Below are 25,392 nucleotides of genomic sequence, written 5' to 3'. Positions count from 1 at the left end.
ACAGCACCCTCCAGCAATGACACAAACATCTACAGGGAGACATGAAGAAACAGGCAAACAGAAAACAGTGCAGTCATCCAGTTCTTTAGAACACTGTTTTAATTAGAAACAGAGAGACAGCAACTTTGAAATGTCCCCACTCACATTCATCTGCTCTGACATGTTTAGGGACACTGAAGATAGAGGCTTAATGCAAAAAACATGTACAAAAAGAAAAAAGATCCTTGATGGTTTAAAGAGAAACTAGCCAGTTTGAGCATTTACAGGCAAAATCATGATAATATCAACACTCCATATAGAAAGTAGTTTTTCACTGGTTTTACTGTCCTATTGAGCCTTTTGACAATCAAAGCAGTCTTATTTCCACCTCTAGATCACATTCCTGCAGCAACACAAAGAGGGTGCAGTGATGCTTTGATTAGCCACACAGGACAACGTAGGGGTCAGCACACCAGAACAAGCCTCCCGGTTTCACCTCCCTGCCTCCAGCCTCTCCTTTTATACAGCTCTTCTTATTATTTCCCCTTCCGGGCTTCTTGCAAATCCTATCAGTCTGTTTGTCCGGATTTCGCTCTGCAGCTTTTCCGGATCTTGAGAAAAGAAGGAATTGAGAGAGTGAGAGGGAGAGAGGGAGAGGATGGCTGAAGTCACTCTCCCAGAGCATGGATCTAGGATTATAGGAAAAAGAGCAAATACCATGGAGCGTATAGAGGGAGGCTGACGTGAGGCTTAAGACGCCAAACAATAGAAATTAATTAGAACTCCCTCAGTGGAGCATGGCTCTACTGATTAAGGATTGGAGGATTATTGGATAAGCATGTGAAATACTGTTTTTGTGAACTGCGGGCCTCCTTCACTATCATTTTTCATGTGAAAGCATGGATGTAAATTCTACACTGCAAAAAATATTTGGCACTTTGAGACACAAGTTTGCTTGGTGCCATAACATTTTCTAGGTTGACTGAAACAGAACTCAATACATAAGTCAAAGTTTATTAACCCCTTGAAACCTAATTTTCCTCTTTTGATTCCCCTTAAGTACCTTTCATGTTGCAAAAATGATTGTATTCCACAATGTCTTACAGCAGTGGTTCCCAACCTGGGGTCCGGGCACCCCTCAGGGGGGCGGCAAAGATCACAGGGGGTGCGCAAGTCTTTATCTGGTTTGAGGTTAAAAAGGTAAAAAAAAATATTTGTACATGTTAAACAAATTATGATAATACACTAGAATATATAATGTATACAAAAGTCTGTCTCAGCTTTTCTTAGACATAAGTAGGGGGGGTGCCAAGGAAAAAAGGTTGGGAACCACTGTCTTACAGTATCATACAAAATTCTGAGCGGGCAAGATTAATCAGGGAAATTAATCAACTTTTAGTTATATTCAACTTAATTATCAAGAAAAAAACATATATTGACCAGTTCAAGCTTCGCAAATGTAAGGATTTGACGCTTTATTCTGGACGTTTTATTTAACTGTAAATTGCAGAAAACAAATGATTTGTCACCTTAGATTATTTTCTCACTGTTTGTTTGACCTTTTATAGACTAAAAGATTAAAAGATTTTTCTCAAATGTGATCAACATATTAATCAATATTAAAAATATTCATTAGTTGCAGTCCTAATTCTGTATCAGCTTGTTCTAGGTCTCCATTAAAGCTATATGATGTTTACACTAAGTCAAACCTGAGACCTCATGTTGTTTATGATGCCACTCTTACATAGAATAGAAATATGTTTGATGCCTTGTGCATCATTTTGTGAGCATTTCCCCAAAACTCAGCCTGAAATATTTGGTATTATTGGAAATGTTTGGATCTGTGCTACAGTTTAAAATAAACTGCTGTGGATTTTAATAATGTTTGAGTTTGTGCTGACTGACCTGATCTGCAGGTCAATGAGTTTTAAAGGGGAACTCCACTTATTTTACACATCAAAGTCTGTTTTCAAGTCTTGGGGGCATACTACTGCAAATGTGGAAGAAAGTTGTATAAACCTGTTTGTGGCTCCAGAGGGAGCTGTGTGAAGTCTGATAAATGACCTCAAATGATGTCACTTGAGTCAGTGTCGGTTGGGGCTGAAGACTACAAGTTTGAAAGAGTGCGGGTGTGGAGTTAGAAAGGAGTGAGGTTACCAGACACCTGTAAACTGCTTCACATCTCCGCTGGAGGATAGCGACTCAGAGCTACATTAGCCACTACTAGCATAACTCACCCAAGTCTCTGACCAAACTGTTGGCAGTCATGTTGCATTGTAAGTCGCAAGGTTTTGACAATGAAGACGAATGCGTTTAAATGTCCGTTACAAGTCCCACAATGGAGTGCAATACTACATTTATGGCGTACTCCTTTAAGGGGTTGTAGTTGTTCTACTGTAGTAATCAATTTGTGCTTGCTGTGTTGTGTTCCAAGACTTTGAAATCCCAATTTTAAGTTGAACTGATTAAAACTGATTAACTCATAAAAGTAACATGTTGTAAAGCTGATACTGAAGCTGTCGTAAGTTGAAATTAACAGTATCATAAATGGAAAAAAAATAGGTTTTTGCTTTTGTGCAGATGCAATCCGTGTTTAAAGGTAAGTAAAACACATTTGGCTCAGTGTCAGAGTGGCTGACTGGATGAATGAAGAGGAGATGGAGACTCGCCTCAGGGTCAAAAGATCAGAGAACAGAACAGCAGAGAACCACAAGTTGAAAAGAGACAGAGTTGGAAACTCAAGGCCAAAGTCTCCCTGTGGGTCTCTCTCTCTCTCTCTCTCTCTCTCTCTCTCACACACACACACACACACACACACACACACACACATGCACACAGGTGTCAGGGAAGGAGGTATCCCTCCCTCCAGGCAGGCTAATAATGAGAAGGTGTATAATTTGAGGGCCAAAAATATGCAGCATTCACCATGAATGACAACAAGCAGGATGTTGGACAGAAATGAAAACTCAACAGTAAAGGCTCAGAGTGGTCCCAGAACATTGTTACCCCTAATTAATCCCAAATAACACAAGTGAGTGAGAACAACAACTTTACATTTGACCATGTTTGAGCCCATGTACATTTGGTTCAGTTTCAGCTGGACTAATCTGACTCCGCTCCAAGTTACCTTTCAGCCTTCCATTTTATTTTCATTTCATTTCATTCGTTGCAAACAACCCAAACAAAAAATGCTTTAGATATTCTGGTTCTAGGCTGTTCTGATTGGGACATATATGTACTCAATTGTACTCAATGCATCATTAGTGGTTATAGTCCTACTGCTACTACTGTATTATGGAAGGCTAATGTACTCTTTTGGTATGAGAACATGATTTTACAAGCCATTTCTGTGGAAAAAATTAGGAGGAATTTGATATTTCAAAAAAAAAAAAAAAAAAACAGCATGAAAGGTGTAAATAGGTAAAACGTCTTTACTGCAAAAAATGTCAGTCTAATGTTAAAATCTTGTTTTCTTCAAAACCCAGTAAAAACAATTCTCATGGGGTAATGAAATTTTGTTTCAATTTGGTTTTAAAATTTGGAGATTTTAGTCTCATTTTAGGGGGGGTTATTGTTATTGAAAAATTATGTTAAAACGATGTAGATTTGGCACCATGATGATATGATGTTGATGGTGTTTCGCAAGTTTGCATTAGTTAGCCTAATAGAGAAATTTTGAAGTTATTTGAAATAATTTTAAGACAAAATCATCTTCGGGTTCAACAGTTGACCAACACACCTTGTATACATGAGCGATTTTTTGCAGTGTGCACCTAACGGGAGAAAACTTCAACACACTCCACGCCCCTAAAATCTCTACAGAGGCGGGGGGGGTGGTGGTGGTGGTCCAGTCTCTGAACACAAGTACAAACATCCTCCAGGACGGACGGACGGAGGACGCGCGTAAAAGCAACCGAGCTGCTTTATTTCAACGGTGAACGACAGCGTTGAATTCCGTTAGCGTGTCCAGTAGTAAAGTTTGGACTTTCCTTCGTTTTCTAGGTGCTATTCAGCAGGTATAATCGCTGTAGCGATCCGGAGGCGTGTTTCCTTATGATGCTCGGATATCTCAGAAGTGTATGCTCCCCGCTTTGGATACACAATGCAAGGATTTGTGTCGGATTAAACAAGGACGCTGCGTAAAGGAAAACCCGAACTCACCAGTGTGACTATTGACGCTTGTTTGAATCCTCCAAAGTGCGAAATGGGGCCGTCATCTACACTGCTTATCGTTGCTTTTTTGGGTAAGAAACATTTATATGAATTGACTGTGGAGTGGGGAGGTTTGAATGAAAAACATGTTTGACTCCACGTGTGCATGGAAAACAAACTGCGTAAACAGCCTATGAAAGAAGCTCTGTTGCACAAAGCATAAAGAGGGATGAGATCTTCGAAATTACTTATGTATTTTTAAAAATGTTAAAAAAAAAAATCCATTGGATTTTAAACGTTTTCTACATCTTCTGTGAAGCATTTAAGTCAGACAGGAACCTGACATGCCCCTCTTCACTTCAGCACACCTGTTTACCATCGTGGCTGTGTGTTTGTATCCAACAGGACTAATGGTAATAATATTTTCTAGATAAGTTATCCCTGATGCCACAGTGATTAAAATGTTTTAAGGCTAGAAGGCAATAAAAAGCTTCCCTGGGACTGCTTGGCAGATGAAAGCACTGGCACAGTTAAGAGCCACATAAAACATCCATTCCTGATGAAAACCTGTCTGAGCAGCAGAGGATTATGGGACTACAGATGACCCAATCCATCTGCTGGCACATCTGAAGGCAACATTTGGCTGCAACTTCAAATGAATGGGTTGAGATAAAACGATATTTTGGAGTCCACTTATCCTAAAGTGTGTTTAAGTAAATCTAACGTCCAATTAAGTGGTGTGTTATTGCAGCCTGAAAATGCACTGTCAGTCTAGATTAGCTTGTGATGTAAATTTACTGGAGAAAACTTCAGCGATAACTTTGGAGTATTTAGAAAAGACTTGCAAAGAAACATGGAGTAGCTGCTTGTACTTCACCTTTTGACTGATATGAATCTAATGAGACTTCTGCTGGGCCTCAATAGGGTCTTTAAGTTTTATTACCTCTGTAAATATTCAGCAATTTTCAAAATACAAGAGAATTGTTAAACTCTTTGCTCAAGTACTCGCTTATCCAACAACTTTTTATGTTTATCTTGATGTTGGATTGAGAAGAAGTGAAGATATGTTTGAGTCTCTCTCAAATATTGGTGATTGCCAGTGCAGGAAGCAGACAAAATGGCAAACTGTAAAAAAAAAAAAAAAAAAAAACACTTAATAAAATAAGCCATTTAACGATTTTAATCAGAAGTACAAACTTCAAGTCAACTGATATTTCATCTCTGTGGCTGAAACTGATATTGATTTAAAAAAAAAGGAAGTCTGAACATTATAAATCAGCAACACCTAACAAAACCATTTAGCAATGTACACTGAAATTTGGTCATTTGAAGGAGCTTTGATATTTAGTGATATTTGACAGTGAGATAACTTTACTATCAAAGGTAACAGTTAATATAAATGACAGCAAATTATGAAAAGTAAACTAATCATCATACATGAACATCAATCATACATGAAAATATTTTAAACTTATATTCAGTAACAACTGTTAAAAATACATAAAATGTATGTGCTCAGTTTGTTTGCATACATACCATAAATGCAGCTATGTTATATGTATATATGTTGCATGCTTATAGCTAACAAAACACAAAATATAATATATAAATGGATTGTTTAAAGGATTGTGCTAGTGAGATGAAAAAGGGTTTATAAAATATAATAAACTCCAACATTATGGGTAAGGTAGTCAATATGTTAAGACAATATCGGCCGATGATAATAGCCTGCTAATATCAGTCGGACTCTGTTACAAACACTGCTACAGTTTTGGCTGAATGCCATTTACTACCATGTTTCAGTTGTCCAGCGATCAACACTGTGATGTGGGAGTTTTCAAAGCAACATGAGACAACTCACAACAGAAATCCAGGTAGTAAGTGCTATAATTACAGAAGCATCAGTCAGAAAATAAGCAAAATAATTTTATATCAAGGGAACCATTCTCGGAAATCATGTTAGCATAAGTTTGACAAATGGAGACAAACTGCAGCAACAGAAAGAAAGAAACGGGGGTCACAAGTTCAAATAAACCAACAGGAAAAGATGGAGGAAAGACAGATGGAGGGGATACAAAAATGCTAATTGCCACGCAGCCCAACATGTCACACTTCTGTTTCAGCGGTCATTCAGTGGTGGAGGAAGAAGTCCAATTGTTTTTGACAATGGCAACACAACAATGGGAGAATATTCTTCATTCCTGCAAGAAAACGCTGATAGTAAAGAATGGAGCCTTGACAAAGCAATTTTACCTGAAAGTCCATTTAGTAGCTGCTCGAGAACTTTTAATATCACATGATCTTCATTAACAGATGGAGTTTGTCATGGAATTGTAGATGTTCACATTTCCATTTCTTCTGACCAGTCAAAGGACTTTATTTGTCCATGTTGGTTCTTGACCTTGGAAACTGAAAGCTCAGTCATTCAAGAAAACTAAATGGACTTTGAAATAAGACTGAATGGACCCTGTAGATGCACACAATGCATGCTTTAGATCATGTCTAACATTAATTGTGTCATAAAGCTTAAACAATAATTATTTTCAGAGTTTCTGAAAAGTTAAAATGTTAGAGGTTCAAGATCGATTGCCAGTGTGGACTGTTGGTCCACCACTTTGGTCCAGACTGAAATATTTCAACAACTATTTGATGGATTGAAATTTTGTCCAGACATTCATGGTCCACAGAGTGTGAATCCTAATGACTTTGGTGATCCCCTGACCTTTCCTCTAGCGCCACCATGAGGTTGACATTTTCAACTTTTAGTGAAATGTCTTGACTGCCATGAAATGTTATTCAGACATTCATGTACCCCACAGGATGAAATGTAATAACTTTGGTGATCTCTTTACTTAATGCGGTGGCATCATCGATCAAAATTGCAAATGTATCCAATACCCTTTGGTTTATGACCAAACACCTTAAAAACTAACATTTCCATCAGCACACTCAGATGATGAACAGGGTGAACATTATACCTGCTAAACATCCAGATGTTCGCGTCACTGTGAGCAGCACTGTGCTTATTCTTGTCCAAAGGTTTTGTTTGTGGTTCTTTTTTTATCATTCTCCTTTTCATATGTGTACAAATGTAAAACTTAAAAACTGGGACTAGAGTCTGATTTGAATACCACAACACCGGCTTGTCTGACGTTTGTCCATTCTCTTTAACAGCAGAGTCACACTCATATCTGTTGCATGTTAGCATGCTGATGTTAGCATTTAGCTCAAAGCTCCATTGTGCCTATAAAGGCTACAGTCTTACTGAGCTGTTAGCATGGCTGTAGACTCTTATTACCCATCAAAAACGACATTTTGTTACTTCGAGCTGAATGTAAAATTATAATCTGAATGATGAATGTCTATTGGATTACAAAAAGTACAATATTTCACTCTGAAATCCAGCGACCTCCTACTCAAGTCAGTACCTTCTTTAAAATGTTAGTTTCTCCACCCCCTTTAAGTCTTGGCGTGACATGGTCACTGCCAAATGCTAAGATGACACAAAGAACAGTCCTTTCTTTGGTCTCTGCTCCGGCACTTCTGGATGTTTCTCTTCCCATAAACGATGTGGAGTCTCTCTACTTGTCAGGGGTCCCAGTGCTGTTACCTCACTGGTGGGATCAGGCCAACTGGAAATGTTGTCTGTGGTTTGGGGTTCTGAGAGTTTTGTGGGAACTTTGATTTTGATAGAGAGCAGCAGTTTAGGAAAGCAGCAGCAGCGAGGGACTGGAGAGGGTTTAAGTCGAGCCGGTCTGATTATTGCCTTAAATGTGGGGAGTTTTTTCTTTTAAAGAAAGCTATTGGAAGAAACTCACACATTCAATTCTCATTAAATGTGTAGAAGTCGTATGACGCTTCCCCCTAAAAAGTAATTTTACAAACAGGCTACACGTAACCTCTTTTTTTTGTGATTAACAATTTTTCATTTTTTAACAAAACATACAACTCACAACATGAACACCCCTTCGTCATCACCACCCACCCAGACAAAAATTAAGAAAAGATGACACAGTAACTACAATATTCAAAACCATTCAACAGAATAGTAACAAAATAGACAATAAACCAAATAAACATGTATGATGACAACACCATTAGCCCATCATACACGTCTCTCCCCAGCACATGTCCCCAGACATCCAATCTGGCAAACCGTTTATATATGAAATTTTTTCAAATGCTGTCACCCTAACCATCTCACAAGCCTATTCCTGGATTGACAGCACCCCTTCATTCTTCCATCCTCTTTAAATAATCTGTCTCGCTATTATTAAACTAGTCTGGACCCACCTTCTTATGTGCGTATCCATCCCGTTTAGGATTGACCCATCTCACAGAACAAATAATCTTGGGCTGAATGGAACCTGGGTCCCTGCAATCCTGCATAGGTTATGTATCCCAGTCCAAAATTCCTGGACCTTAATCACAGGACCATAGGACATGAAGTAATTGGCTGCCCTCTGTCTTACATTTCCAACAATTTGGTGTGTCTTTCAGAAAAATTCTAAACAATCTGGAGGGAGTACAATAGAAGCGATGCATAATCCTGAACTGAATGAGGCGCACCGTCACATTGCGTGATTTAGTTTTACTATTCCTACAGAGGGCTCTCTCAGGAGGAAGTGACCAGGGGGCCAGATGCCTTAAGTTAAAAGCACAGTAGTAATACAACATCTTTGGGTGACCCAAACCTCCTGTATCAATCGGTCTTTGTCATTTATTAAAATGTAGCCTTTTTTTTGTTTACCATTCCATATAAATGTGTTTGTTATCCTGTCAAAACATTTAAAATATGACAGGGGAACCTCCAAAGGAAGAGATTGGATAAGGTTGTTCAGCTTGGGAACACAAACCATTTTTATAACCTTGACCTTCCCTGCTATTAACATCACAAGATATTTTATTAAGTAATGGATCCAAATTAACTTTAACTAGGTCTTTTAACTGAGGAGGGAATAAGATACCCAGATATACACTACCTTGCTTTGGCCACTGAAATGCACCTGATTGGAAGGCTGTTATGGGGCACTGAGCTGTTGAAAGTAACGCTTCTGTCTTGGACCAATTTACCCTATAACCTGAAAATTTCGAGAGAGTCAATGATCCAGAGTAGACAGGGTATTGATCTGCTAGGTTCGGACATAAAAAGTATTATATCGTCCGCATAAAGCATACGTTTGTGCACTACACCTCCTACCAAAACACTTGGGAAGTTAGTCTCCCCCTTATGGCTGCTGCCAAAGGCTTTATGGCTAAACAAAACAACAAAGGAGAAAAAGGTGAGCCCTGTCTTGTTCCCCTTCCAAGAGCAAAATATTTAGAAATGAACCAAATGTTAGTTTGCGCCGCAGTCACTCTAATCCACTTTATAAAAATGCTGCCATACACCTATATATTCCAAAATTCTGAACATATAGCCCCATTCAACCATATCAAACGCCTTTTTGGCATCGAGGGAAATAGCAGCTATTGAGGATTGTCTATCAGCTACAGACCATGCAATATTAACGAGACGCCTGATATTATCTGACAAGCTACGCCCTGAATAAACCTCACCTGATCAGGATGAATTGGAGAAGTATTAACCTTTGTTTAATCTATTTGCCAATATTTTTAAAATAATCTTAACGTCTAACTGCATTAGGGAGATTGTGTCGTAATTCTTACAGTCTCCTCGGTCTTTACCTTTTTAGGAACCAAAGTTATCAAAGCCTGCCTAAATGTTGGTGGCAGTGTGCCCTTTCTCCAGGGCCTCTCTATATACCTCTAACAGAAGTGGCCATTGGGCCCTGGGGCTTTACCCACAGGCAGGGCCCCCATTACCTCTTTATAATTTCCTCTATAGTCAAATCCACATCAAGGAGTTCTCTTTGCTCTTCTGTCAGTTTGGGAAGCCCTAGTGGCTCTATGAAGGAACACACTTCTTCATCAGTAGAGGTAGATAATAACCTATAGAGATCAGTGTAAAATTCTTTAATCTTGTTAATATCTACAGTTGCTGTAAAAACATCTCCAGAATTGGATCTAACTGCAGAAATAGTGGAAGCTGATTCCCTCTGTTTTATGTATCTAGAGAGTAGTTTTCCTGCTTTGTCTCCTGATTCCAAATAATTTTGTCTTTCCCTGAATAAATTTAATTCAACCTTCTGAGATAGAATATTGTTATATTGGTATTTTAATTGAGTCAGGTTTCTCAGGCCATCCTGTGATATTCTTCTTTTAATCTCTGTTTCAGCATGTTTGATTTTACTTTCTAGTTCTAAAGGTGCTTTATGACTATTACTCTTACGAAATGAAGCATGTTGTATAATGTGCCCCCTGATCACAGCCTTTAAGGCCTCCCATGCCACCCCTGAAGATGACACTGGGTAATTTTTTAGCTCAGACCTAAGCCACTCTATATTTTCTGGCTCCTATAAAGCTTTATTTACTCTAATAAATTATAATTATGATATTCTCACAAAGCCACAAATTAATGCTAAACAAGTCTGATGCAGCTTACTCTGGGTCAGGTCTGTTTTCACATCAAATCAAACCGCTTAACGTCAGATACAGAAACCTTTTCCCACATCCGTTATCAAAAACAGCAAAATAACATGCATGTTCGACTTCTTAGTCAAAGTCATTCTCAGATTGAGTATAAATGAGCGTTCCTTTTAAACATTACGTCTTTTTAAGTGAGGAGAAAGTTGGAATTTGTTTGGAAGCTGGGAAGGAAACTAAATAGATATTAAAGACACTGATGCAAGATATTCTTTCAGTATCTCTGTTGACGAGGGCATACATTACCCAGAATCCCTAGAAAGCTGCAACAGAACCTCAGGAGAGAATTAATCATCTTCCTGTGTTTGCCATATATCCACATTTGAGAAGCTGAGTATTGAATAAGCTGGTATGTTTACTTAATTTTCTTTTGATTTTCTTGTTCATTAATCAGTGCATTATTTTGATGTTAGAAAACTTACTGTAGGTACAAATCAATGTCAGTAATTCAAGTAATATGTTCATTGTCCAGTCCTTGTGTGTTTGTTTGTACTTTTAATACTTTGCTGTGTGTGTGTGTGTGTGTGTGTGTGTGTGTGTGTGTGTGTGTGTGTGTGTCCTTGCCTGAAATTCACCTGAGGCACGGAAACTTCAGTGAAGTAAAAGTGTGTTCGCATTACACATCTCACTAGGTTTCCTTTTAAATTCACACACAAACTGGTAGCTTCTGCTCTCATTGTAAAAACAAACTGTTTGTAGCGGGGGGTTTTTTGCACAAAAAAGGTCTCGCACATAAACACACACACAGAGCAAACTGTAAAGCCTTTTCTTTTAACACAGCTTTAGCCAGCAGTGTTAGTAATGCCACCAGCTGAGTTGGGAGATCAAGTCTCCCCACTGTCCAGTGTTTCCAATGAGCAGCGCTGTGATATGGTGATTTACACACACGCCTCGGCTAACACACATAGGAGCTGCCTCGCTGGGTGTAAAACAACTGGATGGAGCTTTGTTCTTCATGGAGTTTTTTTTTTGTTTCTCCCTTATGTTACTAGTTTCAAATTAATTAATTAAAAGCACAGAGGCAACCACAGCTGCATTAAATGATATTGCCAGGCAAGTTGGGTCCAAATAGAAAGAATCAAAAGGCAAGTCTTCATATTTCAAGGTAGATTTTGGTGATAGTAGAGTATTACATGGAATAAATCCTTGCTGGACTGTGAGCTTCAAGGCTTTTCTTTGGCTTCAGGCTTTGAAAATGTTTTAATTTCCGATGTTTTATCCCCTTAAACTCAGCCCATTGTTGAAGGTATTGCTTTTTCATGTGGTTCATCGACGGTATGCGGACGGGGTGGGTTCATATCTCAATGCTGCACGTCTTTTTTTATTTATTTTTTTTAAAGATTTTATTTTGGACATTTCAGCCTTTAATGGAAAGGACAGCTAGATATGGAAGGAGAGGGACGTGCAGGAAATCGTCACAGGTTGGACTCAAACCCTGGACTTTCTGCGTCGAGGCATACACCTCTACATATGTGCGCCTGCTCTACCAGCTGTGCTAACCCGGCCACTGCGCTTTCCTTTTTAACTTTTGTTTGTAGCTTGATTTCAGAGTCTGTTTTAGTTTGTTCAAGTCTGCTGTGGTAGCAGTTCTTCAACTTAGACATCTAAGCTTTGCCTTTTCCTCATATTAACCCATAAGACTGCACTCATACCAGGTGTTGCAGCTGATAAAGCCCTGTAATCCCTGTGTGATGACATGAGTTAAAATGACTACATAAAAGCCTCTAAACACTTCAAAGAGGCCCGGCTGATTGAATAAACAGAGTGAAAACATGAGAGAGAAACTTCTAATAGAAAAAGACGTCTTGTTAGTTTGATCTAAGTGTAGTTCACTTTATCAGTTGTCTTAAAAGCAGTTGTCATTTATTAGGATGCAAAGATCTGAAAGAAAGAAGCTCTGCCACTAAACTCATTCTTTAGTGGTTTATTCAACATTAACCTCAACGAGGCAAATGTCTAAGGTTCAAACCTTGCGCTGAATGGCATTTTTTTGCCCCCACACAATTGTGCCTAAGAGATGGCAAGTAAATGAATAAAGATAAATCTCACCTGAGCTTTTGGTGTCCTTATTGTTCTTGCAGGCTGGGCTGAAGGTGGTTCATCTCTTCACTACTCAGATGGTCAATCCAGCCGTCTCTCTCTGGAGAAAACCTTTGGCCGGTCTCTCAAAGACTCCCAGTGCCAACACATGTTGAAGCACCTTCACAATGGAGCCCGAATCGCTGTGCAGATGCCGCCCAACGTAGAGGGTCACTGGGTGTCCACCAGGTAAACAACTATAGACTTATGGCCGTATTTTTCTGTGCATCTTTGAATAGGGAGGCAGGAATTTCCACATGCAATGCAACTATCCCAATATGTTTAAACAAGACCGCTAGACCGCTTTTTTCCTGAATATCGAATACAGCCACTTTTTTTAAAGACTGGTTTCTTATTTTTCAAGTAGCGATTACTGTTACTTCATGCCTGTACAGTAAGAAAATAAACTTGCAAGGCTTTTTGTCCTGTTAGTCTGTTTATTTTTTTGTCACAGGTTTATAATATTTCTGTGAGCAGGAAAATCCTTTGTTGGTGCATTTGTCGCACTTCATGGTCATCTGCTGTACACCTGAGCTTTTTTTTTTTTTTTAATGACCAAATTCACATTATTCTATCCTAAAAATCTTTTAACTTGTAAAAGAAATGCTTTGCATCCGCTAAATCATAAGCCCTGAATTTCTGAGTGTAAGGATTGGCAGTGGTGGAAGGAGAATCTTCCCCTGATGTATATTTTATTATGTTTCATAACTCCAACAAGCAGTTCAGGTTGGTTTTGAAAACAAAATGAAAAAACACAAACTTTTCTGAAGAACATCAGGAGATCCATAAGTCACCAAAAGAAAAGTAAGGTTAGGCCCACGGTTGTTGGAAAAGCAAGCTTCAAGCAGATGTGGAACTGAACTCAACTCAACAATGAACTCCCCTTCAGGAGCCTTGCTTTTAAAAAAAAAAAAAAAAAAAAAAAATTCTAAATCATTATTCTAATTGTCCTAACACAGAAATGTAAAAAGTCTAGATTGTTTAGGGTACTTACAAGACTATTACCTGAAACAATGAAAAAACCCCTCTGTACTCTACTTAATGGTACAGTCTGAGTTCCCCCTACTATAAAGCCCATTGGAAGCTCTCTCTTCCTGTTTGGCAGTTTGGACCCAGGACCATCAGGTACGGTAATATGGATGGGACCCTGATGCAACAAACATTTTGTCAATTGAAGTAACATAACCAATACATGAATTTGAATAGAATGTGTTAATCACTTTGGTGTTGATTTTAATGAAGAATCTGAATGATGACTGTATGCATACTGAAATGACCAGATATTACTTATGTTAGTAGGTTAATGGTAGCATGCTAACGTTATACCCACATGTGCTTATTATGCTAAGATAACTCAGCCACAAAGGCCTCAGGGCTACACAACTTAACAACACAACAAGGACTAAATGTTTGTTAATTCCCTGCTGGCATCTGCATTACCACACAAACTTTGAGCCCCCAAAAAAGTGGATTAAAAGTTAACAGTAATGGATTGCAGTGACCTTAATATTTCAAGTCTCTGCAAATTGATTTAGCTAATGTTAATATAATGGAATGAACTATAATCCATGGCTGCTTAGAAGGTAGAAACAAAAACATGGTAAACAAGATAACGGTATACTTTGGTCTATGGCAATGTCCCTCAAACAATACATGTTCTCTGCACCATAATTCAATTCATAATTTCATGCCAAATAAAAACTAGTAGTATACCTTATTTTCAATTTAAACAGTATCTTACATATGAGAGTAGTACAAATACATGTTGTGGAAGAACATTCACTTGTGATGAAGTTAGAACAGCAGCTTACTGAAATATATTGTGCAAAGGCAGGCAACACAAAAACAAACAAAGAAAGGGCTTGCTGCACACTAAAACACTCGGCTCTGGACCAACTTAAAACTACTTGGTATTTACTTAAACCTTTTCTGCACGCGGATTTGCATGGTGTTTATCTGAAACCTCTGTTTTGTGTTACAGCTGTGAGGTGAGACCAGGCCCGGAGTTCCTGACGCGCTCATACAGTTTCTACTCCAACAACAGCTTTGAAGCTCACCAGTTCTACTACGAGGACAACCACTGCACCAAACCCACCTATACTCTGGTGATCCGGGGTCGTCTGCGCTTACGCCAGGCCTCCTGGATCATCCGCGGTGGTACAGAGGCAGAGTACCACCTCCACCGGGTCCAGATGGTTTGTCACACAGCCACTGTGGCCAAAGAGCTCAGCCAGAGGCTCAACCGCAGCTGCAGAGGGGCCGTTAAGGGCCCCTGGGAGCCCAGTGTGATCTACTCGCTGTGGAGCGAGGAGGGCGGCTACGACTGCTCCAGGGAGCTTAACTTTGCCATGCATGAGCTGCAGCTGCTGAGGGTGGAGAAGCAGTACCTGCATCACAACCTGGATCACCTGGTGGAGGAGCTGTTTCTAGGAGACATCCACACGGAGCCATCCCAGAGGCTGTACTACAAGCCGTCCAGCTACCAAACCGCCCTGCAAAACGCCAAGGTACTGTAGGTCCCTAATGATCATCTCCCAATTAGAGTTTAGAGGGATGAGGTGGAAATGTGGCTGCGGAGTCTTCGTAGAACAAAAATATTGGTTTGTCTAGATTTGCTAAAATTCTGTAGATTACTAGTCCCCTGTCAAGGGATCACAACATAATTGTAAGGAGTCTTGAGGTGACAAAGTAGAAAACAAGAAAAAACTGAATTCTGCAACTGCAGACTTACTAGTAACCACTAGTACAGCAACCAGGATGAGGACTTTTCCTATCCACTGCATTTTGTCTTTGTTGTTATGCATGACCAAGACGGAGGTAGAGTTTTGTTTTCTGTCCTGAGCATGCAGCTCGGTGGAGAAACTCTGCCGAACTCAACTCCCACTGTGTCGACCCTCCACACCGCAAAGACCACACACACCAGAAAGAGCACGAACTGACCTTAAGAACAGTGTTCTTTTACGAGGGTTTATCTTAAGCGTAGCCTATGCAATGCTGTAAAGAAACCTGGGTAAAATACAATATGAAATTAGGTCTTTACTTTTTGTTTATAAGGTATCAGAGTGGTGGACTGATAAAAAAATATGTTGAAGCTGGAAAGTCAAGTTGTAATTTTTTTTGTGATTGACAACTTGACATACAATCTGAGTTGTTATGCGGCATTAAACTCTTTTGTCTGCATCAACAAACCACCCTCTAAGACAAATCTGATTTAGGATCAGTGTGCATGTCAACAATCTTGCCCTTTCACACTAAACATTTGCACTGGTAGAAACCAGAACCTATGTTCATACTGACTTCATCTCCAGAATCTAGCCTCAAGAAAGAGCCCTTTCTTTCCTCTGCTGTGCCTATCGGATGTAATTTCTCTATTTACACTGCTGAACAGCAGTTTCCCCACTGGGTGAAACCCTAGAGTTATGTTTTCACTGTCACCCTCTACAGAGATTACAAAAAAATCCTGTTCGGGTTGGCTGTCTAAACAAACATCCATTTGTAAGGGGATGATGGGGCTTGGTGTTGCTGATCAGAAGTGTGTGTGTGTGTGTGTGTGTGTGTGGAGTGAGGATCTGTGATCAGACGAGCTCCTTTGTGGTGCTGTAATGACCATAGCTGCTCTCCTTAAGCCCCTCCAGCCTGCTGAGGCGCGATGTGAAACCCTGGCCTATCTCTGGGAGCGATCAACATGTGGTATTCCTAGAATTTGGAATCATGCGGTCATATGAATTATTCCAGCGAGCACATACCCGGTCTGATTTCATGCATGCCTGAGGCTCATATCAAAGTGTTACATGTGCTCTTTTCTACTCATTTTTTTTGTGAATAAGAAGGAAGGCGGGGTATTAGGCAAGCTGGGATTCACTTTCAAATGCACTTCCAAAGAGTCAAACATAATTACAGCATTGCCTCAAAGGGGCAGCTCACCAAAATTGCAGATAAACATATTTACTCACTTACCTGTAGCAGTATCTAGCCATGCAGATGATTTGGATTTTACTTGCCAAGATTTTGAGAGATCACTTTTTCTGCTGCCACCCAAATATAATGGAAGTGAATGGAGTTCTGATTGTGGTGCTTACAGCACTGAAACATTACATTTACATAATTCAACAGCAATATCTCTTTCCAGAAACAGTGTCTGTGGTTACTGTACATAATCTACAGAACACAGTTAAGATTTCATAGAGACAATTGTTCTCTGCAGGAAGTTCTTTGGAGTAACCGGGACATTGTTTCTAATGACATCATGCTGTTGAAAGTTGCACTAATCATTATTTTAGCGGTCGAATAACTATGTTTAATGTGATCGGTGTTCTCGTAGTGACAAACTCAGAATTATTGCTGAACTCTGTAGAGTCCCTCGGCTCTACTGAGCATTTGTCTTTTCAGCTTATTGATATGGTTTTTACAGCCAGCAACTTTACTGTTTTAATTCACTCTCAGCGCTCTCATCAACTTCATCATAAAGTTTGGATCAACCTCCTGCCTTGCCGCAAACGGCAGACAGACAAAGTCAGAGACTAGCTGGTGAACATAATGGAGCATTTAGCAGCTAAAGAGCCAGATATTTTCCTCAGGAGTTGGTGGAGAGAAAAACAGCTAATAAGAGTGTGTGTATTGGTGAAAAGGCTTTATACAATGTTTTTCCACATATCCAGTAGAACTCCCTGAGACCTGTAAACGGACTTTGATTTGTACAATCGGTGGAGTTCCCCTTTTAAATTCATAAAGTGGCCACAAACAAGACTCCACATGAATACTTATATTGTTTCATGTCTGCTGAAAGTGTAAATAGGCAACGGTTTGCTAACATGAGCTTTAAATTAGCATATATAAGCAACTAAAATGAAAGTTCATTCAGCTCCATTGTATATGGGTGGAGGCAGACATTTCCCAAAGCAGTTTTATCACAACCTCAGCACATAGGTCCAAAATGATCTGCTCGGCTAGATCCTTGTAGAGGTAAGTGAGAAAATATTATTTTGTAATATGGGTGAGCCATTTAAGTTTGGTAATATGCTTCTATAATACAATCCTGGATTATAAGCATTTTTTGAACATCATAACTCATTTTATAGCTTGAATTCTGAGCCCCATTGCTCCCCAACTGTGCACATACAGTAAATTAGGTGTTAAATTCTATACTTTTTTTGGTGAAATGCCTCACTCCTTCCTACGCAAAAAGCACTAAATCCGACCATCTCTTGAGGTTGTAATGGTTTCTTTTCGGGGACTTTTATTGCCATGGTGACTATCCAATCCATTAATCTTAAGCGGTGTGGCCCAGAGCTGGTCCCAGTCCAGAACATTTGCTGGTGCCAGCATGTGGATCTCAGGAGTGATGCAAGAGCAAGGCAGCAGACATTTGTTTTTTGTTTTTAATCAGTTTTTCTCCATTTTCTGTCACCTGGTTCACTGCTGCGTCACCGAAGCAGAGTAACTACCAATTGATAATGATGCTTGTTAGGAAGGGTTCTGTGTTTTCAGATTGTTGTTATTGGTAAAGTGCTTCGGTTGTTATCGTGTTTTATACGTATCCCTCATGCAGAGACTCATTTGTTATGAGTTTGGTTTATGATTTGTTGTCTTTTGCTACTTCTTTGTGAGCCTGTAGGCCTTTGAAGTACATTTAAAACTTGTGCAATGAAGCCAGATAAGACTCTTATTATGAATTCCTGGGAAGTCATCTTACAGGAGAGATGCTGGTCTGGCTCTAAGGATCCCAACATAGAAACACATGGGTGTAGTCGGTGGTGAAAGTTACTTAAGTAAAAGTACGAATACTACATTGTGACAATACTCCACTACAAGTAAAAGTCCTGCATTCGAAACCTTACTTAAGTAAAAGCATGAATTATCAGTAAAATGTACTTCAAGTATGAAATGTATTTGTGCAGTGAAATGTTCCCTGTCAGTGTTTACTATATGATGTTTCTGGATTAATATTACTGCTGCATTAATGTGTATGTTGCATTTTACTGCGGTAGATGTTTAAGGTTGTATAATTTAAACTCCCTTATATTTATACTGTTGGGTAGTTTAATCTACAGCAATGCATCATATTCTATAAGATCATATTTTGTATAGTTCTATAGTTTGTAGCGTCGCTGTCCTGTGAGAACCACGTATCTCTAAAAAGTCAACTTTCCTCGGCGTCAGAAAAACAGCCCCGGTGTCAGCTTTGTGACGATGCATTTTCCAGCTGATCCAAGAGGCCTTTTAAAAAGTGTATTTAGCTTAAAAAGTAGGAGATATTTCTCAGCCCATAAAGGAACACTTCTTTCTTCTTTATCACAAACATTCATTATTATCACAACATCAAAATACTTTATTACTTTACTTCAGGAGATACATGGTTTTCACTGTACAGGACGGGGATGAAAAATTGTAATCTGTAGAAGTAACTAAAGCTGTCAGACAAATGTAGTGGAGTAAAAAATACAATATTTAGTATAAAGTTGCATAAAATAGAAATATTCAAGTAAAGTACGAGTACCTTAAATTTGTACTTAAGTACAGTACTTGAGTAAATGAAGTTACGTTCTACCACTGGGTGTAGTGTTGATGATATAACCAAGATGTGTTTTAAAACCTGGCGTAGTTTCTGTTCCTTGTAAAATGTTTGCTTCTGGGCATCATCTTTCCCTGAACTATGTCGGTAATCCCCAAAATGCCCAAATGAAAGATGGCTGCCAAACAAAGTGCAATTCGGTTTTAATTCGCCTTGATCTACTGTGGCTTGTATTGTACCTCATTTGTACGTTTGTCAGACAAACGTGGCTGCCAAATGTAGTAGTGAAAAATGAAATGAATAAATGTAATTTATATGAAGCAAGGGCAGTTACTGTATATCCTTCCTCATTTCCTATTTTTTCTTCAATTCCAGTAAGGATATAAAAGCTTTGCTTCCAGCATGAAGAGCCAGCAATTCATTGCAATAAAAGCTTGAACAGGTTGGACATTGTGTGCTATGGCAAAGACACCTACAAATGTATTTTATCTGCTGGCTGTAGCCTAATTTTTATTGTACAGACATGGGAATGGTATCAAACGTCTCATCTAGCTCTCTAAATATATACATGATATTTAGTAGAGAAAATTGGTTAAATCTATATTTCTTGTGTGAAGTCAGTAGTCTTTCCTTTTAGCCTTAGTTTAGTTTCACATGGTTCGAGTCCAGGTCTGTGAAACATGTCTCAGTTGAAGAACCATCCAGTAAAAACCGTAATTTGTATTTGAAGTGTTCTTTTGAATGTTTGAGATAAGTACAGTGTCACAACAACAGTAAAACTTTTTATGAGCAACCTGGGAATAATTGTACAAATACTGAGTTGTGTAAAGCTTGCCTAAGGCTTTAACACTGAGTCAGCTGTGGTGATTACTGCTTGATTACAAACATATATAACAAATGAACTGCAGCACTCAAGGGTATAATTTCCACAGGGCATGTTTAATTAAACATGTTTAATGATTTGAAATCATTTAATCTGTTTGCATTTACAGTTTATATTCTCATAAAAGACACCGCAATTGAACATCAGTCAAAGAGAGGATAGTGAAGCACAGTGCTCTTTTTAGTAAAGATGCCAATACAACATTATCAGAAAGTATTAGGTAGCTGTACAGGAAACTAACAATGATTTGAAAAGGGTTTCAACACAAAGGTTTATGTAGTACTTTTTGTAATACATATACAATGTAATATACATTTCCTTTTTTTTAAACATCCCCCCCCCACACACACACACACACACACACACACACACACTTTACTATTCATTGCCTTAGATGAGCAGTGGCACCATGAAAAAGGTGGGAGATGAGTACCCATATGAGGAAGATGTGGGTCATAGTCGGGCCTTTTTCCTGCTCAGACAGGCTGTGTTTTATGGGCTCAAAGTTCCTGCAGATCTGGAACATGTTTTCCACACCTGCATCAGAAACTGTCCCACCGTCTGCTCTTTTTCTTGTACCCACATATATAAACATAGATACGTATATGTTAAAAAATACATACATATACTGTATTTATTTCTTTTCCCCCTGCTACATATACATTTCTTACTCATACACACAAACACAGATGCAAAAGTGCAGTAAAAATACATTACATACAGGAGGCCTCCCCTCCAGTCGTTACATTAACCTCTTACTCTGAGGTGGTTATGGAGCTGCACTGGGATTATCTCATCTGTAGGATGTAGTGATACTGTTTTTTCTCCTTCTTTCAGCTGTACCTGTTCCTTTTGTTGCCTTCCCATAAATCTCATGTAGACACAATGTTGTCTGGGAAAAAGAGTAATCGGGTTGGGGAGGTTAGGTATTAAAATTTTGACCACCCTCAAATAACAAAAACTCCACCGCCTCCCTGGAGTTTAGTCTTTGGATAAGATTTTGTGGAATACGGTATGATGAAAGCTTCCAGCTTTGAATCCGTCAGCCCCTCAAGTCTGTTTTGCAGCCAGAGACCCACAGCTGTCCTGTCTGTGGATACTATGATCCACGAAACCAGACAGGATATAAATTTAACATGATCAACGGTCATTTTTTTTTTTTTTTTTGTCAATATATGAGGGTGAAGAAAGGACAAACAACTGTTTGTAAATAGCATGAAAGTTCAGTTATCTCCCTGTTCACTGTGTGACTTCCTGTTGTCATGCCTTAAGTTCGACCAGACATCTGTCTTTTACAGTTTAATGATGTGATCACCATGAGAAAATGCTGGAACCTTGTCTGGCTTCCAACACTCGAGAGACGGCCTGAAGGAAATAGTTTTTCCTCCTGCACCTCTGAACAGACGCCAGAGGTTTCCTTTTATTGTGGATTTCATGATACAATATTCTAATGATGGATTAAAAAAGCGTTCAGCGCTGCCGGATTATGACTGAATTTTCATACAGTGATGTTCAGTTTAGAGTTTGTAAATAGCCTCAACAGCAGAATTATTTTATCGTATGAAAGGTTCAGTGCTACATTTTTTAGACCTGTAAAAACTTACTTTTACACTACTGTGTCGGTTGGAGCCCAAACCAATTATATTTAGCTGATATGAGCTCATTGCATATATATTAATAAGTGTATTTGTCGGCCGAAATTGCAGTACAAAAAATCTGATACGACGCACGAGATACAAATGACAGACACACAGAAACAGGCAGAATGAAGCTCTGCATTCACTTATGATCCAGCCAGAATCCGCTTTACAGGGAATTTGACTCTGTCTTTTTGTTGCTCTTAAAATACATACACAGAAAAAGACAAAAATGCTAAAAACAAGGACAACAAAGCTGAACAAGGTATACATATCCTAATCAAACCACTGAGCTCTGTGTGTTTATTTGTGCTTAAGAAAATATAGTTTAATTCCTCTGATTTAGTGCTTTGATCGGCTCTCTCTCTTCATTCACTCTCTAGCTTGCTCGGCCACCGCCTCTCTCTCTCTCTCTCTCTCTCTCTCTCTCTCTCTCTCTCTCTCTCTCTCTCTCTCTCTCTCTCTCTCTCTCTCTCTCTAGTTGGCTGGCTGTTGAGCAATAAAACATATTATGCCTTTAAAGCCTCAAATGTGTAACGATAGCATCTTTGATACCACCCCTTGGAGGTGCAAAAGTTTGAAAATTTCAATTTGTACCTTGTCTTTAATATACTGCTTGCAGTAATTTCATGACATCTTACTATTTTTAGTTAAAATTTAACAGAACCTGGTAAATGTAACACTTTTCTAACAAAGTAATACATTTGCTAATGAAATAAAGTAGTTTATTTTTAATTTAATATTTGTTTCAACTAACTTCTGTTTGTGTTTTAATTTTTTTTTTCATCCTATTATTATTCTAGGTTTTACTCTATATTTTTAGTTGTATTTGTATACATTTTATATGACTATACTAGGCTCACTTTTCCCTTCCCTTTTTTTTCCAGAACCATGACCACGGCTGCATCGCCTGTCGTATCATCTACCGCTCAGATGAGTTCCACCCTCCCATCCTGCCGCCGCGGGCCGACCTGACTGTTGGCCTGTACGGTCAGTGGGTGAGCCAGCGCTGCGAAGTTCGTCCTGAGGTCCTCTTCCTCACCCGTCACTTCACCTTCCACGACAACAACCACACCTGGGAGGGCAACTACTACCACTACTCTGACCCTGTCTGTAAACACCCCACCTTCACCATCTACGCCCGCGGACGCTACAGCAGAGGGCTACACTCCACCCGCGTCATGGGTGGGACAGACTTTGTCTTCAAAGGTAACTGGTTGATATTTTCTTGTCTTAAAGCTAATGGTTTTCTTTTAAAAGTTAAATACTAACAAATCTCAGGAGAGACTATATTTCAAGTGACTAGAAAACCAAATCTTCCTCATTTTTCTGCCTTTTACCTTCATTCAATAGATGCAAATACTTGTACCCTCTACCGTCAGTGTGACAGACTTAAGACTGTGTTCACACCTTTTTTAGCTTGTTGCTGTTTAAAAACAACTTAAACAACGCTGCTTCTCCCTGTTTAGTTTTGACTCTGGGGACATAAAGCAGACCTGTCCCAGACGACCTGAGAGGTCTGGGTGATTCATAATGTAGCAGCAGATCAGAAATGTATTTTGGCCCTAAACCGTTTAGTGATTTACAAACCAGCAAAAGTATTTTTGAAATCACTTCTTTGAGGCACTGGAAGCCAGTGTAAAGACTTCAGAACTGTAGTGATGTGATCCACTTTCTGCGTGTTAGTGAGGACTTGAGCAGCAGCGTTCTGAATCAGCTGCAGCTGTCTGATTGATTTTTTTTAGGGAGACCTGTAAAGACTTATAAATATAGTATAATATATTTAACACAGTATATAAATTAGTCAAACTTACAATTATATAGATGACAGATGATCTCTGCAGTTATCTTGGTGAGTTATAACTAATAGAAACGATACCAAAATTACAAAACTAGGACCCAAGATGTAACAAGCAGCAAAACTGTTTTTTGTTTCACTGACTCATCCAGTTGAAAGTTTAGAGTCTGTTGCACCTGTGACCTACATCACTACTCTGTAGGTCATCCAAAACAGGATGTTCAGGATGTAACAGGTCTTCTTGTGTCGTCCTCCTCTAGTGAACCACATGAGAGTAACTCCCATGGACTTTGCCACCACCTCCCTACTCAACGTCTTCAATGGTAACGAGTGTGGAGTGCAGGGGTCCTGGCAAGTCGGGGTGGAGCAGGACGTCACCTTAACCAACGGCTGCGTCGCATTGGGCATCCGTCTCCCCCACACAGAGTACGAGCTTTTCCGCATGGAGCAGGACGCCCACGGCCGCTACCTGCTCTACAACGGCCAGCGTCCCAGCGACGGCTCCAGCCCAGACCGGCCGGAGAAGCGGGCCACCTCCTACCAGATGCCCCTGGTGCAGTGCTCGGCAAGCAGCCAGCCTTCCGAGTACAGCAGAACAGACGACATCGACAGGCCTCTACTGCACCAAAACGACTGCACAGGATGGCACAGAGGCAGCCAGCAACACGTCACAGTGGCTCTCATCGCATTCATCACATCTCTGCTTCTCAGATGGCAAAGCTAGAGAGCAGTTTGGGCTTCTTCTTTGTTTTTACAAAAAGACAAAAGTGTGGATTAAAAGAACAGACAGCAAAGTAAACTTTCTACTTCTCTGATGAGAAAGAGGATGAAAACTGGTGTCCCTGATCCTCTGAACTCCCACCCAGCTCCCAAAGACTCGACACTGCTGCACCACAGAAACCTTAGCACTTTAGAGTGGAACCAAAGACCAACCTGTCTGTGTTTCCACAAGTATAGAAAGATGTCTATATATCCATACAGACCTAAGAGTATTTTTTATACAGTGTATTTACAGTAAGTACCTACACCTATCAAGTCATTTTCAACTGCAGAAAGACACAATTTGATGTGTGGAAACTTTTGACATTAGGCTCCCTGTCTCGAGAAGATGTACTTGTGGATAGTCTCTGTTTGCAGTAAAAGGGAACGACACTACTTATATTACAGCAGTTTCTTTACATGTTAAAAATCAATTGCTGACATTAGTAGAAACTCATAAGAGGTAAAACCAGGAGGATATACATCATGTTACAATAGTCAATTCCATGCATTCTAAAGAGACATTTTTATTTGCTCACTGCCGGTCAGAGAACTCCATTTCCATTGGGACTATTTTGAAATTATAATCATACTCAGATTAGGAAACTGCACCTGGAAATTTAGCATATACATTTTGTCTCAATAACATTTGGTTTGTTGTAAATGTATGAAAATCACAATCAAATTAATGCATTGAATGGTGTTCCATTGTTGTGCTTACATGCACAAAATGCCTCATGTGTGTAGTAATTCAATTTGTTTGGAATCAGTTTTGCAAAAATTACTACATATGATCATCGCAATATGATTACAATACCTATACTGTAAATGAAAATATTTAATTGTTGCCCAGTCCATTCATAGCTGTAACTGTTTGTTTTTATAAAATATGTTTGGGTCCTTTTTGTGGGAAGAGTTGTTTTTATAAAATATGTTTGGGTTCTTTATGGGGGAAGAGTTGTAGCTTAACTCTACAATTAAAATGCAGATACTATCATTCATGTTCATAGTTAACTATCTTGGCAGTCCGTGCAAGAATTTACTGTAT

At 39.3% G+C, this 25,392-nt stretch overlaps 1 protein-coding gene across 1 annotated transcript; it reads left to right on the top strand.

Moving 5' to 3' along the window:
* The first annotated feature begins 3,812 nt into the window (after positions 1 to 3,812).
* LOC116045850 (protein APCDD1) lies at positions 3,813 to 24,744 on the top strand. Its single transcript, XM_031293760.2, has 5 exons — positions 3,813 to 4,223; positions 12,759 to 12,945; positions 14,738 to 15,263; positions 22,675 to 22,996; positions 23,846 to 24,744. Exons 1-5 carry the CDS (start codon positions 4,184 to 4,186, stop codon positions 24,307 to 24,309), a joined length of 1,539 nt encoding a protein of 512 aa, XP_031149620.1. The 5' UTR covers positions 3,813 to 4,183; the 3' UTR covers positions 24,310 to 24,744.
* The last annotated feature ends 648 nt before the right edge of the window (positions 24,745 to 25,392 follow it).

The sequence above is a fragment of the Sander lucioperca genome, chromosome 9 (assembly GCF_008315115.2).
Source record: "Sander lucioperca isolate FBNREF2018 chromosome 9, SLUC_FBN_1.2, whole genome shotgun sequence".
NCBI classification, from domain to species: Eukaryota; Metazoa; Chordata; class Actinopteri; order Perciformes; family Percidae; genus Sander; species Sander lucioperca.
Note: the sequence above shows the minus strand (reverse complement) of the source record. Positions and strands in the feature narration are given on the sequence as shown.